This window comes from Hyperolius riggenbachi, chromosome 7 (assembly GCF_040937935.1).
Source record: "Hyperolius riggenbachi isolate aHypRig1 chromosome 7, aHypRig1.pri, whole genome shotgun sequence".
Taxonomy (NCBI): Eukaryota; Metazoa; Chordata; class Amphibia; order Anura; family Hyperoliidae; genus Hyperolius; species Hyperolius riggenbachi.
The window spans coordinates 42,909,466-42,927,397 of record NC_090652.1 but is presented as its reverse complement, the minus strand read 5'-3'; the positions used below and the strand labels follow the sequence as shown (position 1 = coordinate 42,927,397).

The following is a 17,932-nucleotide window of genomic DNA, read 5'->3' as shown; positions in this document are numbered from 1 at the left end:
ACAATACAGTGGGCGGCGTTGCAGGAAGTGACGTCAGTGGAGCGCTCGCTGGAACGCGGAAGAGGTGAGTGATCCCCGCCCGTTGCCTCTTAATCTACACACTGGTACTTAACTATTTACAGCTGGAAGGAAGCGCAGATCGTGGTACCCAGGCGAGGGAGGGGGGGTCCGACCCCCCTCCCCACCGCTAGGCTCAATACCCCCTTTCTGTCCGCTACTCCTCCAGCTCGGCGGGCGGCCCTCCACCCATGGACAGGCGGGTGCCGCCCCCCCAGATGTGCCGCCTGAGGCAAATGTTTCACCCCGCCTCATGAGCGGGCCGGCCCTGCTGCTGACCCACCATCTTCTGCACCGCTGATAGTGCTGTCCTCCTCCTCTGATTCCGGAGCCTCATCTTGCTCTCTCCACCCCCGCACTAGTGTTGGGCGAACACCTGGATGTTTGGGTTCGGGAAAGTTCGCCAAACATGGCCGCAATGTTCGGCATGTTCGGGCCGAACCCCGAACTCCCCGAACATCCCGCTTTTGGGGGCCCTATGGGGTCGCAGGCATAAGGGGGGAGCATGCCCCGATCGCGGGGGGGGGGTCGGAAATTCCCCCCACCCCCTCCGCTAGCGCTCCCCCCTCTGCCCGCTTCCCCATACAAAAGTTTCAGGAAGTACCTGTCCGGTGGTAGTGGGTGGCTGGCAGTGGGCGGCACTGTGAAGTGAGTGACTGAGGAGGAGGAGTCCGGAGAGTGACGCGTTGAGGGAGGCCGGGCAGCAGGCGGTTCAGCAGTAGTACGGTACTACTGCTGAACCGCCCGCTGCCCGGCCTCCCTCAACGCGTCACTCTCCGGACTCCTCCTCCTCAGTCACTCACTTCACAGTGCCGCCCACTGCCAGCCACCCACTACCACCGGACCGGTACTTCCTGAAACTTTTGTATGGGGAAGCGGGCAGAGGGGGGAGCGCTAGCGGAGGGGGTGGGGGGAATTTCCGACCCCCCCCGCGATCGGGGCATGCTCCCCCCTTATGCCTGCGACCCCATAGGTGGGCAGTATTCGGCCGAACAGGGGCCCTGTTCGGCCCTGTTCGGCGGCCAATTAGTAGTTCAGGGCGAACCCGAACTTAAAAGGCCGAACACCATCAGGTGTTCGGCCGAACTCGAACATCACCCGAACAGGGTGATGTTCTGCAGAACTCGAACAGTGGCGAACACTGTTCGCCCAACACTACCCCGCACTACTGCAGCTGCACTCCGCTGTGCCCCCTCCTCTTCAAGGTCAGGGACCTCCAAGTCCTCCTCCTGCTGCATAGAGGTGGACTGCAAAGGTTGCTGCTGCTGCTCCTGCTGGATCAAGGCTTCGTCTCCCAGTTCCAGCAGAGCATCGAGGGCCTTTTCCAGCATGCACACAATGATCATCCACTTACACAGCGACGCATGGTCCCGGCTGACCAGGTTGGTGGCCTCCAGGAAGGGTGCCAGCACCAAGCACACCAGCTGCATTTTTCCCCAATCAGCACTGAGGATGATGTCTGGGAGGTGGGTGGTGCCGGTCCTCGGCAAGTTGGCATCCATGGTGGCTTTGGCCAGGTAGAGGCTGACAACCCGCCTCTGTTCAACCAGACGTTCCAACATTGCCAGGGTGGAACTCCAGCGTGTTGGAACGTCTATAATGAGCCGGTGCCATGGGAGGTTCAGCTCCTGCTGCATGGCTTCCAGGGATGCTGTGGCACCACCCGAGTGGCGAAAATAACCCACGGTTTTCCTTGCCGCTCCCAAAAGACTGTCCATCCCCTGGTAGGTGTGCAGTAATTTCTGCACCACCAGGTTCAGGACGAGGCAAAGGGGATATGGGTGAGATTTCCCCGCTGGATGGTAGCAACCATGTTTGCCTCATTGTCGGCCACCACCTCTCCGACTCTGAGGCCTCTGGGGGTCAGCCAACTCCTCTCCTGCTCTCGGAGCTTGGCCAGGACGTGGTCTGCCATAAGCGTGTTCTTCTCCAGGGTGACCATCTGCAGCAGCGCTTTGCAGTGGTGGGCCTGCATGCTGCTGCTGAGGTGGGGGTGTTTGGCGGCGGATGGAACCGGATCAGAGCTGGAACCTGCTGCACTTCCCCTGACCCTGCTGCGGGGTGGCATCACCCACTGGAGTGATGATGATGCTGTCCCCTCCTCACCCCCTTCCACCAAACTGACCCAGTGCGCGGTGAAAGAGAGGTACTTGCCTGTCCCAAACTGACTTGACCATGAGTCCATGGTCACATGGACGTGCGCACCCACCGCATGATCCAGCCCATGGTCCACGTTGACCTTCACAAAATGGTGCAGTGCTGGGATGGCCTTGCGTGCAAAGTAGTGCCGGCTGGGGATTGGCCAATCCGGCGCTGCACACTGCAGGAGCGCACACATCTGGACAAACGAGTACGGGAGGAGCTGGGAAGACAGGGCCCGTGTAAGCAAGCCGTTCAGCTGGCGTATGCGACGGCTGCTGGGAGGCTGAGCCCTGACCACGAACGACTCACTCAGCAGGGTCTGGTGGTGGTGGCATTTTAGGCTTGCACGGGAAGCCGAGGAGGGAGCAGAGGAGACCACTGAGGAGGACTGGCTGCCTGAACAGGCCTCAGTGTCAGCAGGAGTAGCAAAGGGGGTTATGATGCTCTGACCTCTGCAAGGGCCAGCGCCAGCTTCCTTCAGCCTCTTGAATTCCTCATGCTCAGGTTTGTGCTAATTGGCCAGATGGTTGATGAAGCTGGAGATGCCATAAGTGGAGGGGTTAGACCCTCTGCTCAGCTTCACATGGCAAAATTTGCAAGTTACAAACTTGCTATCAAGTGAGGGCAGATGGAAAAACTGCCATATTGGGGATTGCAGTTTGCCCTTACGTTGCTCAGAATGGGATGTTGATGCTGATTTTCTCCCAGTGGTGGTTGGGGCCTGGGGTTGAGTGGTGCGGCTGGTGGTAGTAGTGCCACTGGCAGATGGAGCAGCAGCCTGCGGGTCACGCATTCCATGCCCACTGCTGCTCCTGCCAATCCCTGCAATGCTGATCCTGCGTGCCAGACCCACTGAATCCTCCTCCTCAGAGTCAGAGCTGCTGACATCCCCCTCCGGTTGCTGATAGTCCGGGTCCTTCACCTCATCATCAAGATCAAACTCCCCCTCCTCAAACAACTGCTGGGATGATGAGCCCGCCTCAAACTCCTCTTCTGCTGACACATCATGGACGGGCTCTGTAAGATATGGACTGTGTGTTTCACTGCTTGCTTTTGTGGAGCAGGCATTGCACCATTCGTAGAGCACATGTTTCTAAGACAAAAGACTTCACTTCCTGCTAACTGACCTTAGGCGGAGATAAAGTTTAAATCTCCTGAAAAGCATCTTTTCAGCCAATGACACTAAGCTTTCTCAAGGGAAGTGATGTATGGTGAGGGGGTGGAGTCAAGGGGTATATTGTCTTCGACCATGTGCTGTGAGGGGGTCTTTTGGCTGAAAGTTGCTGGTGAGGCTGTTAGGTGGAAACCATGGGTAAGATATAATGGGACTGCGTATTATGTGCTGTATTTTAGGATATATTGGGAAGCTGCATTAATGTTATGTATTAATGTATACATTGTGGGCATTGGTTCCTAAGCTTTATGTGTTTATATGGTTGGATTGCTCTGTACATCTTGCTTTTTCTGTAGTTCATCAATGTCTGTACCTGTATCACACATATCACATGCAATATAAACTTTATGAGATGCATTTCCACCAATTTGAGTGTTGTGTGGTTTCTGTGACTCTTAGCTAGACAGAGATGCTGTTCCATAGACTTAAATGTTGTGGTTCTGTGTCTCTTAGCTGGAGAGAAAGTATTCACTTAGAAGGGGGAGAATTTTACCTGGGTTGCAGATCTGGGATCTGCTAAATCATCTTGTAGCTGCCTCCGATGAAATTGAGCTATCAGGCTCCCCCCCAACAATTAAGGTCAGCATCTCAGACTCTTCCGCAAAGCCAATTTTGCTAAGAATGTTTTCTCTAGGGCTGGTGGTGGCCTCACTGGCCTTCTCGTTGTCATTCACCATCAGCTGCATCACAGACGCGGCATTTTTCTCCTCCAATTTGCGCCGCTGACCCTGCTTGAAAATGGACACAACACGCTGCTGCGTCTCTGCAGCGTGACTCCCCCTAACAGCTGGACGGACAGTGGGTAGCGGCGGCATGGAGACCGATGCAGCAGAACTGCAGCCAGAGCCCGCAATGTTGCTCCCTCTTCTTTTGGCCTTGCTGCCCCTCCCCCAGCTGCCAGTGCCAGACATAGTACCAGATATGTGATGTCACAGTCAGATGATGTGTGGGGTACTTGTACTTTATTATTGGGGGCTTGGACTGTGTGAATCAGCACGGAGTGAGTGACAGACAGGAGCAGACTAGTACAATAACAACAAAAACACACTGACACTGCTCAGTCAGCAGCACAGCAGCTGAAGCACTGCAATAATTGGTAGTAGCAGGCTAGCAGCTAACACAGTACTACTCTCAACAACTAACGATGCAACTACACAATATAACACAGTAATACTAACTACCTAACTACTAAGGCTAATAGCAGGCCAGCCAGCAGCAAGGAGCCTGGACTGTGTGCACACACAGCAGCACACACAGACAAAGACACAGGACCTAACTACCAGGCACAGGCATCTGCTGCAGCTGAAAGACTGACTGACACTAACAAATTACACAGACTAGCTAACTACAACACAGTAAAACAATTGTATAGAGAAGGGGTTTAAGTGTAAAAACGCTGGGTTTATCACTCAGATAATGCACTTGCTTAAGCCAAACACACTGGAGAATGTATCTCAGTGGCAGTCACAAAGCAAGGACGAGATTCTCATCATGGCCCCCTCCTTATATACAGGAGGGACTGGCCAATGTTCCCCTCTGTGATTGGTTGCTTGGGCTTAGGCTGGGAGCCCTCTGATTGGCATAATGACGTCATGAACGTCATCTCCATGGTAACAGTACCCGGATCCGGATATCCGCATGATATCCGCGGATATCCGGGCATGCGTCCAACTATCCGCAGATAGCTATCCGGATTTTGGCCCAGGTATCCGGATCCGGTCAGATAGGCCTAAAACGTTTGGATATCCGGGTCTACCCGAATATCCGGAATCCTGTTGAGCAGCACTGCTTATTGGTGGTCCAATACCATTTCTGCAGGGGCTTCCCCACCACTCCCTGCAGAATAATTAGGCCCCCTCCAAAAAAACAAATGTTCTGTTCGGTGACCGGCTCTCATGTCCTGCTCCTTGAAAAGCGCCCTTGTGGAGCAGCCAGTTGTTGGGTGGGGTAGCCGTTAGTCTCCTCCACTATTTTTTCAATAACTGCATCCGTGAAGAAGAGTAGCAGGTAGGCCAGGGGGTTGTGCTCGCATTCTATCTTCAGGCCAGGCTCCCCAGTAAAAGGGAAACATGGGGGCGGTGGCAGAGCCTGAGAAAGGACTATGGGGCACCAAACGCAGACATCACTGACCTCGGTGGTGATGGAGTCACTGTTGCTATCTGGGTCAGATGACAGATTTCCAGGTGCATTGCTGTCACTTGAGTCCACCAGTGACTGCAGATCGCTGTCTTCCAACTCCAAAGCGCTTCCGCAGAGAGACGCCTTCTGGAGGATGACGCCATAGCAAATGATAGGCAGGCAGAGGTTGGTGCAAATGGCAAGCAGAGAGTTGTCAAATCCAGGCAGATGTCGGTACAGGCAGCAGGCAAAGAGTAGTCAACATTCGGTAACAGGCAGGCAGAAAAACAGATCAGCAACTCACACAGATCACACAGATCACAGCACTTAGCTCCGCCACAGCCAGGAAGCAAATAGCAACATTGCATTGGATACAAATCCCCTTGTATCCAATACAATGCTAATTTGGGCCAATCAGATAATTTTTATTTTTTCAATTCTCCTCCCTCCCCATGACCTCACGCCGCCCCCTGATGTAACTCCACCCCGCTGCACACCACTGCTCCACAAACCTGATTGGCCACCAGGTCCCTGGAAGAAATGCAGAGCTAACAGGGATTCCGGCGATTCCGGCGACTGGGGGGAGAAGCCTGGGTCCTGCTGGAACAGAGAGCATGCGGCGGTTAAAGGCAGCCTGAGCTGAGCTCTGGCTTACCACTATCAGCATCTGTCACTCAGCCTGAGCTTAGCTTAGCTCGGGAGTACCGCCAGGGGGTTAATTACTATATGCATGCTTACTGCTGAAATACTGCACTTTCATTGCATTTTCTGTACATTTTACTGCATATTCGGAAATGTGGAAAAATCTTTCAGAATTGCCTAAAAAAAAACAAAAAACTGAAAATACCAATTGGGGTATTTTAGTGACAAAAAAAATTACCCCACATAGCTACCAGAATTGAGGCTGAGGCCACTGTGTGTAGCGTGTATATACAGCATGTATGTGTTGCAGTATGTATGCAAGTATGTGCATATTTGCGCCTGTGTGTGCACATGAACACTACTTTTTGTTATATACAAATCATTATTATTATTATTACTACTACTACTACAAAATATGATCTATATATATAATAGAGTAAGAGCCTCAACCTTCACGCAAGAAGAAGAAGTAGCGCCCTGCCCCCAGGGCCAGTCCAAGCAAGAAGAAGGGGCTGGTCCAAGCAAGAAGAAGAAGTAGTGCCATATCAAACCAAGGGCGAAGAGGGATAATTTGCATATTCAGTAGCAGTGCATTGTGGGTAACCACAAATGTTCACTTATAGCTGAATAATTGCAGATTTGCTTCTGTTTTATGAAGGCAAATTACACCAAGCTTTGCTTTTTTTTAGTAGGAGGGCTTTTTGGTCCCTTTTATTCCCCTATACATTCTTAGTAGTTTGGGTCACCCTGAGCTGCTTGGTTACTCTGTTGTACTGGTCCAAACCCTATCTCATACAGACATATCAATCCCTACTATGTTCTGGTGAGGACTAAGGGCTTGATTCACAAAGCGTTGCAAAGTATTTGTACGCCTGTGAAAAGCCCTTTATCACGCCTAAACTCAGTTTAGGCGTGATAAGAAAAAACTCGCGCGATCTCCCGCGCGCAAAGTTTTGCGTGTGTAGCGCACCGCGCTGCGCGCGCAGTGTACCGTGCTTCGCGCGCAGCGCCCATTGAGCCCTATGGGACTTTGCGCGCGGGAGCTTCGCGCGAAGAGCAGCACAAATCGGTGATAACTCAGTGGTGCACAGGTTATCACGCCTAAAGTCTTTTAGGCGTGATAACTGAGTTATCACCGCTTTGTGAATCAAGCCCTAAAAGTCTGAAATAGGCTGTCACATGTGGGTTTGATATGACTGTGTAAAATTTAAAGCTATAGGCTTGCTATACACCAGTGGTTCTAGATGCTTGCTTGAGTTTTCAAGGGTGAAAAGGGATCATTTGCATATTTAGTAGCAGTGCATTGTGGGTAACCACAGATGTTCACTTATAGCTGAATTATTGCAGATTTCCTTCTGTTTTAAGAAGGCAAGTTACACCAAGCTTTGTTTTTTTTAGTAGGAGGTCTTTTTGGTCCCTTTTATCCCCCTATACATTCCGAGTGGTTTGGGTCGCCCCGAGCTGCTTGGTTATTCTGTTGTACTGGTCCAAGCCCTATCTCATACAGCTATATCAATCTCTGCCAAGTACTGATGAGGACCAAAAGTCTGAAACAGGCTGTCTACATGTGGGGTTGATATGACTGTAAAATATAAAGTTATATGCTTGCTATACACCAGCGGTTCTGGATGCTTGCTTGGCTTACCAAGGGTGAAAAGGGATAATTTGCATATTTAGTAGCAGTGCATTGTGGGTAACCGCAAATGTTCACTTATAGCTGAATTATTGCAGATTTCCTTCTGTTTTAAGAAGGAAAATTACTTCAATACAGTGGGTAGCATTGCAGGGAGTGACGACAGTGGAACGCACGCTGGAACGCGGAAGAGGTGAGTCATCCCTGCCCGCTGCCTCTTGCTAATAGTGGCGGCTGCTGCTGAGCTTAAGCTGGAGGGGGAGTGCACATGGGGGACCCAGGTGAGGGAGGGGGGTCCTGCTGAGCTTAAGCTGGAGGGGGAGCGCACATGGGGGACCCAGGTAAGGGAGGGGGGTCCTGCTGAGCTTAAGCTGCAGGGGGAGTGCACATGGGGGACCCAGGTGAGGGAGGGGGGTTCTGCTGAGCTTAAACTGCAGGGGGAGCGCACATGGGGGACCCAGGTGAGGGAGGGGGTTCTGCTGAGCTTAAACTGGAGGGGGAGCGCACATGGGGGACTCAGGTGAGGGGGGGGGGTTCTGCTGAGCTTAAGCTGGAGGGTGAGTGCACATGGGGGACCCAGGTGATGGAGGGGGGTTCTGCTGAGCTTAAGCTGGAGGGTGAGTGCACATGGGGGACCCAGGTGAGGGAGGGGGGTCCTGCTAAGCTTAAGCTGCAGGGGAAGCACACATGGGGGACCCAGGTGAGGGAGGGGGGTCCTGCTGAGCTTAAGCTGGAGGGGGAGCGCACATGGGGGACCCAGGTGAGGGAGGGGGGTCCTGCTGAGCTTAAGCTGCAGGGGGAGTGCACATGGGGGACCCAGGTGAGGGAGGGGGGTTCTGCTGAGCTTAAACTGCAGGGGGAGCGCACATGGGGGACCCAGGTGAGGGGGGGGGGGTTCTGCTGAGCTTAAGCTGGAGGGTGAGTGCACATGGGGGACCCAGGTGAGGGAGGGGGGTTCTGCTGAGCTTAAGCTGGAGGGTGAGTGCACATGGGGGACCCAGGTGAGGGAGGGGAGTCCTGCTAAGCTTAAGCTGCAGGGGGAGCGCACATGGGGACCCAGGTGAGGGAGGGGGGTCCTGCTGAGCTTAAGCTGCAGGGGGAGCACACATGGGGGACCCAGGTGAGGGAGGGGGGGTCCTGCTGAGCTTAAGCTGCAGGGGGAGCGCACATGGGGGACCCAGGTGAGGGAGGGGGGTTCTGCTGAGCTTAAGCTGGAGGGGGAGTGCACATGGGGGACCCAGGTGAGGGAGGGGGGGTCCTGCTGAGCCTATGCTGCAGGGGGAGCGCACATGGGGGACACAGGTGAGGGAGGGGGGTCCTGCTGAGCTTAAGCTGGAGGGGGAGCGCACATGGGGGACCCAGGTGAGGGAGGTCCTGCTGAGCTTAAGCTGGAGGGGGAGCGCACATGGGGGACCCAGCTGAGGGGGGTCTACCCCCTTATGCGGTGTATGCTACGCCGCGGGTCGGCTAGTTATTATTATTGCTGCTATCACAAATTATTATTACAAACTATGATACATTGTATTACTATTATTTCAGCTTTCACTTCTTCTTATTGATACAAAATATTATTATTAATATTATTATTATTAGTAGTAGTAGTAGTATTACTATTATTACTACATATAGCTATTACTATTATAATAAGTATTAACAGTTTTATTAGTAGTATGGAGGAGTGTGCTAGAATTTTAAGTTCAGTTTCTCAACAAATCAGACATTTCTTGCTTACCACAAATTTTCATGAGTGCCGGCAAATGTGAGGGGCAGTAACAATACCCAATTTGGGAAAAATGGAATAAGCATTGGCAAGTGCAAATCATTTGCTGCCAGAATGCACTGCAAGGCCCAGGATTCCACCATAGGTAGGTATAGAGATGGGCGGAGGAAGGGTTAGTTTCTCCATTTTAGGTTTAGGCGCTACTATGGGGCTGCCTGGGCTTGCTATACTTTGGCACATAAAGCAACACTTTACTTTACTTTAGTATAGCAAGTGCTAGTGCCATATGTGTCAGCAGTGAATGGATATCTTCAATCAACGTGTTCAGAGGATAATGGTTAGTGATTGCCGAACATAGCAATAACATTTCATGTTCACGAGTGTGCTCACAAATTTTACCACAAAATATTGTCAATTGAATGCTTACAGCAAGCTCCATTGACTTTAATGGCAGGATGAACTTCTGAAACCTTCAGAGCATCTCTGCAATTGTACAAAGTGTATCAAAAATAAGACAGTGGCATGGTAGAGGGGGATCAAGGGTGAACTTTTACACAAGCATTTTTTTGAACGTTTTTATAGAGGTGTTAAAGGCTGCCGACTTTAGCGGTTAATAGCAAAGTCCCTCTTCAGATCTGGAGGGTTGTCATTGGTCTGTTAGTAGACCAATGGAGGGATATTTAACAATTATTTTTGCTCTAGCTATACTTAGTATAGATAGAGCTCTCGTCCTCTCCAGACAGTGCCACCGCCGCCTCCCGTTGTCTTCCCTACCTGCCCACACCTATCACAATGCCAGCACCTACAGCCTATTATCAGGGTTCTGTAGGTTTAATAGGTGCTGGAAGCTGGCATAGGTGGGTGTGATAGGTGTGGGGGTAGGGAGAGCAGTGTAGATAGAGCTGCATGGGGGGAGGATAAAGCATCATGTATGGGGGCGACCTTCAAGTGCATGGAGAACTTCATTCAAGGTGATGAGAGGATATCGGCATTGGACATTTCAAAATATATTGGTGTGAGAACATAAACTAAACGTAAATATTTGTGGTTAATTAGAAATATTAACCTTTTGCCGACCGCTCCACGCCGATTGGCCCTCATCTTTGGGGGAGGTTTTGCAGGAGATTGCGCGCGCTGGTGCACGTCCATCTCCACTAGAATGATGGAGCGCCGCTCCGTCATCAGTTTCCCAGTGGCGATCGCCGCTAGGAGACTGTTAGACAGCGAAACCTCCATCTATTTATAATGTACAGCGCTGAGATCTACGGCAGCGCTGTACTGGGGACAGCCGTGTGACATGGCTGTCTCCCTGGGCAGCAGGGGAGCGAAGCCTATGACAGCCAATCACTGTCATTGGCTGGCTGTGGGAGGGAGGTAGGATTAGAAAAATAATATAAAAAAAAAGGTTTATTTATTTATTTTAAAAAATTACAATAAATATTTATTAAAAAAATAAAAACACTGGGAGCAACCATAGCCCACCATCAGAAGGTTCTGTTGGTGCGCAGAAAAGTGAGTGTGTGTGTGTGTGTGTGTGTGTGTGGGGGGGGGGGGCGTCGGAATCACTTATCACTTGTGTGCTGAGTTGTACAGCCCTGCAGCAAGCCCTTAAAGCTGTAGTGGTATATTTTTTAAAAAATGGCCTGGTCGCTAGGGGGGTTTAATACCATGGTCCTTAAGTGGCTAACTGAATTTTTTCATGTTGGCATTTCAGTTTAACCCTTTATGAAAACGGGTAAGGGGTAGTCAATACCCCTATACTAATTTCACCTGGTGAGGGGGCGGGCATCTGAGGGTCAAATTCTTAAAAGGGACTCTCAGATGCCACCATGAACTCCCCCCAGGGTCTCATTAGCCCACACTTCCTCCTCCGTCATGAAATTTACTGCTATTTCTTTGTAAATTCACACTACCAATAGGACAATATTTAACCACACTTAAACTTGTACTTTCTTCTTCTCATAACTTTAAAATCAAATTTCTTAAAATCTAAAAGGTCTTTTTGAATTGTCCCTTCTTGTCCCCAATGTTTTCCTTAATATTCCCTACAAATTTCATGATTCTAGCATGGTGGCCACTGACTTAAATGTTCAATGTGAACACAAACTTTTGACACAAAAATTCCCTGTCTGAACCTTTGCCTGCACCTTTGACTTCTCTATTGTCTGATGCCTGTTTTGGATGTAGCCTGTCTTACTACACTCTTGTATACTCCTGAATTTCTGATATATAGGTGTATGACTCTTGACTTGCTGACTCTAAGATTACTTATGATTGCTTATGATATCTATGTATGACTGCAGGCTTGTTGACTCTGGGCTTGCTTATGATTTGGATTGATGGACATCGAATACATGTGAATGACCCCTGGCTTGCTGACTTAGAGATTGACTCCAATCATTACTGACCATTACCTGACACTGTGTATTATATTAGTAGACTGAACTACTGTTTATTGGGAACTGGTAGTACAACTGCTTTATGGTCTTCAGTTCCTATACCTTGGGCATATCAAGGCTTTGGTGTAACCCAAGGTTTGAGACAATTAACTTGTCATTCCTCAGCTGACCGGGACGCACCACACAAGGTGAAGACTGGGAGCTGATTGGAGCATAGGAACTAATAAAATGTGGAGGATCTGCTGGTCCTAACAAACTTTTTATCCAATTTTACCCAGTGAATAATATTCAAGGCTTTATATGAGTTACTAGGGATGAACACAAATATTATGTGTAATTTTTCATCATAATACACAATTAGAATGTGAAAAATATTGCAAAATTTGAGAACATTTTTTGATCAATTTCATTTGTAAACATAATCACTAAACATAATTTTGCAATTACGTGTAATTTTGTGTTGACTTCAGCAGTCAATAGCAATAGCATATATGCTATCATCATTAGTTGCTACATATGTTATGGGGAATAATGGGAACAAGTAAAAAAAAATAATTTTCCAAAATATCTTGTTGTTTTTAAAAATTCGAAAAATGTTTCTGAAATTACACATATTTACACTAGAATACGAATGGATTATGTAAATTCAATTATATTTCCAAATTGTAATTACATATGGCTGGATTTGCAAAATTTTACATGAAATTTTACGTAATCATAATTAGCAGATTATAATCATCACTGTGATTTATCACTTTCCTCTCTGTTCTTTATGAAACTGGTCTGATCTGAAGGTATAATAGCTGGCCATTTTGCTAAATGTCATGTTACTGAATTTAAAAAAAAATAAATTTCTTAGAATTTTTTAAAATCAATTTTCTCAAAAACTTCAAGGACTTTTTGAAACATTTTCCATTGTTTCCACTGTTCTCTTGAACATACCTAGCAAATTTGGTGACTCTAGCATGTATGGGGGCTTTGTTATTAACCGCAAAAGTTGGTGCTATTGACTTCAATGCAATTTTTCTGATTTTGTGCAGTCGAATAACGTGTTTTTTTGGGGTTGGCAAGAAACAAATTTAAACAGCCATTTTTGCATTGAATGGAAGGACAACCTGAATTTGAACACCAACACTAGCTGTTACTTCACTGGCTGCATGAAGCTTTCACTAGTTGCTTAGACATTAAGGACACCAGAAATGAGAACAATATGGAGGCTGCCATGTATATTTCCTTGGCAAGCAGTAAAATGCAGCACCCAACCATCAACATGCTTTGGTCATTGTCCCTGTGCCTCCAGGAAAAGCAAGTAAAATTTCCAAGAGAGAAGACCCAGCACAGTCTTCAAATGTATTTCAAGCTCTTTATTTTTAAAGCAACAAAAACATTAAAAAGGCCAAGTTTAGGCGACGTTTCGAGAGGAGCCTCCTCTCTTTGTTAAGCTGACAAGCCCTCGGAATACATGCAACATCAATCAGCTTTAAATAGTGGTTGCTCCATTAGGGAGCCAATCAAAATAGCCTGGACGCCTTGCCAATCAGGCTAAGTTCCTAAATGTAAACCTTCACATCCAGTGGAGGACCTGATGGGAAACTGCATCTATTTTTGTGCTCCAATCATTTTAAAAAGTCCAATGGAGCGCCGTCCAGTGAGGGCAGGGCATGCCCTGGGCAAAAAAAGTCATAAAACTGACGCATGCATAAATCCGCAATTAAAACACGCATGCACCTGTGACAATGCGTAGGCGTGCAATGCATAAAAACATACGCCTAAGAACCCAGAAGCGTTAATTGTCATAAACATAGATGTTACAATCCAATCGCCTATACTCTTGCCAGCCCAGACTGGCCGCAGTTGTTGCAGATGCCAGTCTGAGAGGGTGGGCAATAATGTTTATTTTTTTGGGGTTCACTGTCTGGCCGCCGCTTTGGGCGGCTGCCATTGAACTCCAAAAAATAAACATTATTGTTACCGTTATAGGCAAAAGCTTCCAGGTTCTTACGCATATGTTTTTACAAATTGCACACGCACGCATTGTTACAGGTGCATGCGTGTTTTCATTGCGGATTTACGCATGCGTCAGTTTTATGACTTTTTTGCCCAGGACGTGCCCTGCCCTCATTGTTCGGCGCTCCAGCAGACTTTTTAAAATGATTGGAGCACAAAAATAGATGCAGTTTCCCATCAGGTCCTCCACTGGATGGGAGGGTTTACATTTAGGAACTTAGCCTGATTGGTCGGTGACAAGGCATCCAGGCTATTTTGATTGGCTCCCTAATGGAGCAACCACTATTTAAAGCTGGTTGATATTGCATGTATTTAGAGGGCTTGTCAGCTTGACAAAGAGAGGAGGCTCCTCTCGAAACGTTGCATAGACTTGCCCTTTTGCATGTTTTTGATGCTTTAAAAATAAAGATCTTGAAATACATTTGAAGACGATGCTGGGTCTCCTCTCTTGGAAATTATGTTTATTTCCTTTTAAGCAATACCAGTTGACTGGCTGCCCTGATGATCTATTTAGCTGCAGTAGTATCTGACTAACACCAGAAACAAGCATGCAGCTAATCTTGTCAGCTCTCACAATAATGTCAAAACACCTTATTTGCTGCATGCTTGTTCAGGGTCTGTAGCTAAAAGTATTAGATGCAGAGGATCTCATGTGTGTACCTAGCAACAGTCAGGCAACTGGTATTGCTTAAAAGGAAATAAATATGGTAGCCTCCATATCACTCTTACTTCAGTTGTCCTTTACTGAATCACAACAGTAGTATGCCAGCAAGGTCATTCTTTATATGAAAATCATAAATGAAAACCTTCATATTCCTTGTATGAAATAAGAAAAAAATATGAGGAGAAGCCTTTGAGTACCTACATATACATTTATTTAGATTAATACTATTGATCCATTAGATGTACTTACTCTGTCCAGTGACTTTAACTGTATCTTGTACTCTCTTCTCTTTTGCATTTTTGAAAATGTAGTCACAGAACTTCTGGCACTGAGACAAAAACTTGCTATTGAGGTCTTTCTCAGGTATGTCCTCCAGCCTCTGAAGATCGTTTGTATTAGATGATGGAAGATCAAACACAAAACATTTTCGGCATCCAAAATACATCCGGAGACTCTCCCTGAGTTTATTGAACTCTTTATCTTTCATTGTGTTGGCAGCTTTGTAAATGAAATAAAAAGGGGAAGAAATGATTCTCACTGGGATTTTGGTTTTATTATTAAACACTGGTATGTATAGAACAGAACTTTGAATGGATTTTGGCCTAATCACTCCTATAACAAATAGGGAGGGACTCGGAAATGCTGATTTCTGATTCTGCGGAAATTCCGATTTCCACAACTGTCGATTTCAGTTACTGGTAATGTGATTTACGATTACTGAAAATGTATTGGGTTTTCACAAGATTCATAATTTTTCCAGATGTCCGTAATTTTTGCAGACATCTGAAAAATATTACAGATTCCATAAAAAAAATACTTTACATTACAATATACTTGTAAACAGTTAATTCGCTAAACACTTCCAAACTCTGTATGTTTAGGCCAATCACAGCCTCAGAAGCATTAAACCAATCAGAGAATGCAGAATGTTTAAAATTCAAACACGTCTTTTGTTTGCCCCATAATTTCCGCAGCGATCCGATTTCCGTTTGAAAAATTCTGCATTATCTGATTGGTTAAATGCTTCCAAGAGCTGTGACTGGCCTAAAATTACCAAGTTGTCGTAAAATCGGTTTTCCACAGAAATCCAATTTTCCATTGCCAATTCCTGATTTTCCGATCGGAAAGCCAAATCAGAAAATCAGAAATGTTGGTTTCCCGGAAACAGTAGATCAAAATAGCAGTTGAAAGTACCCCTTTAGAAAAAAAGAGCACTGTGTTAAGTTCTGGCATAGTACACACTGAGGCAATATTTTGAGTACTGATTTTTCTAGGTAAGTAAACTTGGCCTGAATATTATATGCATGGAGTTTGTATGTTATCTGTGTTAACATGGGTTTCCTTTAAGCACTCTGGTTTTTTTTCCAAATCTGAAAAAGACATTCAGATAATTGGTTTCCCTAAACAATTGATCTTAAACTGTGGTAGAGACATTGGAGTAAAGGTGTATGCATGGCGGCCGGCCGACTCTCAGTCGTCAAAAATGAAATTAGCTGGCAGCGGGGGACCAGAAGAGCCATGAGTGTTAAGGTTCCCTTTAAAGTGTTCTCTTTATTTTTGAGCAGTGTATATATTCTGTAAAGTGCTGCAGAACATGTCACTGCTATACAAATGTACATAATGATAATAATCATTATCATAGGAATATGGTAGTTCACTAGATTTTAAATATGCTAGGTATTAGCTTCTGATCTCCTCTGAGGACACTCATTGACATGACTATGTATTCTGTATAGTGCTGTAGATGATGTCAGCACTATTTAAATTAAAATGGTAGGACATTAGACTATGACTATGACAGGAATTAGATTGCAACTAGTGATGGAGTGAACATCAATGATGTGGGTCCCCTCTCCCAAGCCTCTTTAACCCCTTGTCCCCCATGCAGGCTGGGATAGCCAGAATGTGGAGCCCCAGCTGTGTGGCACCCTGAACGATACCAGCCTGCATGGTCCGTGGTATGGGGGGGGGCTCCGGGGGAGAGTGGCAGCCAAGCCTCCCCCTCTCCCCCAAAGCCCTTGTCCAATCCATGGACAAGGGGCTCTTTCCCACCTCCGGTGCCCCAGGAGGAGGTGGGTTCCAATGATGTCCTGGGAGGTTCATGGTGGCATCTTTAAGAAGGGGACCTCAGATGACAGCCCCCTCTCCAGGAGAAATATGCATAGTACTCCTTAATCATTTCCACAAAGAGTTAAAAGAAATAAAAATGCTACCACAAGTAAAGTATTTTATTACTAGTCTAAATTAACCATGAATACTTACCTTTAAAAAAGTTTCCATGCCAATATCATTGGAAAAGATCCCACGCCAATTTCCTCTAAATTTGCAACCTTGATTGAAGATCTCCGCCAGCTGCCAGTCACCACACACCGCTGCAACTAGATATAGCAAAAGTATCTTTAAAGCACCCTGTCTGCTGTGAGTGCTCCAGGGTTCTGGCGTGGGTGAGTGCTGCGCGGAGGAGAATGGGAGCTGCGTACGGAGCCCCTGGAAACCCCATAATGAAATCCACCTTTTTCTTTTGATATATGTAAATGTACATTACCGTTAGGTTGATACATTATCTTTTTTTTCGATCTTAACTTTAAAATCAATTTTTAATTTTTTTTTAATGGTGTTTCTAGCACGTATGGGGATTTGCTATTAACCGCTAAAGTCACCGGCCATTGACTTTAACTACCTAACAACTGCGTCATGCCGATGGGCGTGACTGCAGTGGCAGCCCCAGGACTGCCTAATGTCAATTGGAGCTGCAGTTTAGGAGTTTAGCAGGGAATGAGCGCGCTCTGCTCTATCGCGGCTAGCAGACTGTTAAGAGCCGAAAGGGCAAAACATTCCCCTTTGTTTACATGTACAGCGCTGCTATCTCCTGCAGAGCTGTACGAGGGACACTGGGCTGTCCCTCAGAGCGTCTCATTCTGTGTGGCCTCTCATAGGCTGAAGCCTATGAGAGGCGGGGAGCAGTGCTGATCGCCATCCTATGGTGATTTACGACGGCACAGGGGGAGGGAGGGAGAGCAAAAACACTCCCTTCTGTAAAAAAAAAAAAAAAAAAAAAAGATTGTAGCAGCGATCAGAGACCTCCAGCAGAGTGTCCTATTAAGGACACTAAAAGGAGGTAATATTCATTTATGTGGTGAGTTGTAGGGCTTTGCAGCACGCTGACCAAGCTGCACAGCCCTGCATTGTAAAAAATGGCCTGGTCACTAGGGGGGTGTAAGCCGGAGGTCCTGAAGTGGTTAATGCTTAATGCGAAAGCAAATTTTTGACCCAAAAAAATTGTGTTAAATACTAATGGTGAACAGCCCAAGTTCGTATGAACTGTCCGCCGGCGAACTGTGTGGGCCATCTCTATTTGCAACTAGTAAATAATGTA

At 47.2% G+C, this 17,932-nt stretch overlaps 1 protein-coding gene across 1 annotated transcript in view; it reads right to left on the bottom strand.

Moving 5' to 3' along the window:
• Nucleotides 1-14,791: 14,791 nt before the first annotated feature.
• The window catches only part of LOC137525992 (guanylate-binding protein 3-like), a 199,690-nt gene continuing 196,549 nt past the window's right edge, over nt 14,792-17,932 (bottom strand). Inside the window, exon 9 of the mRNA XM_068247202.1 lies at nt 14,792-15,054. Within this exon, the coding sequence (XP_068103303.1) occupies nt 14,792-15,054 (263 nt within the window). The remainder of the gene's footprint in view (nt 15,055-17,932) is intronic.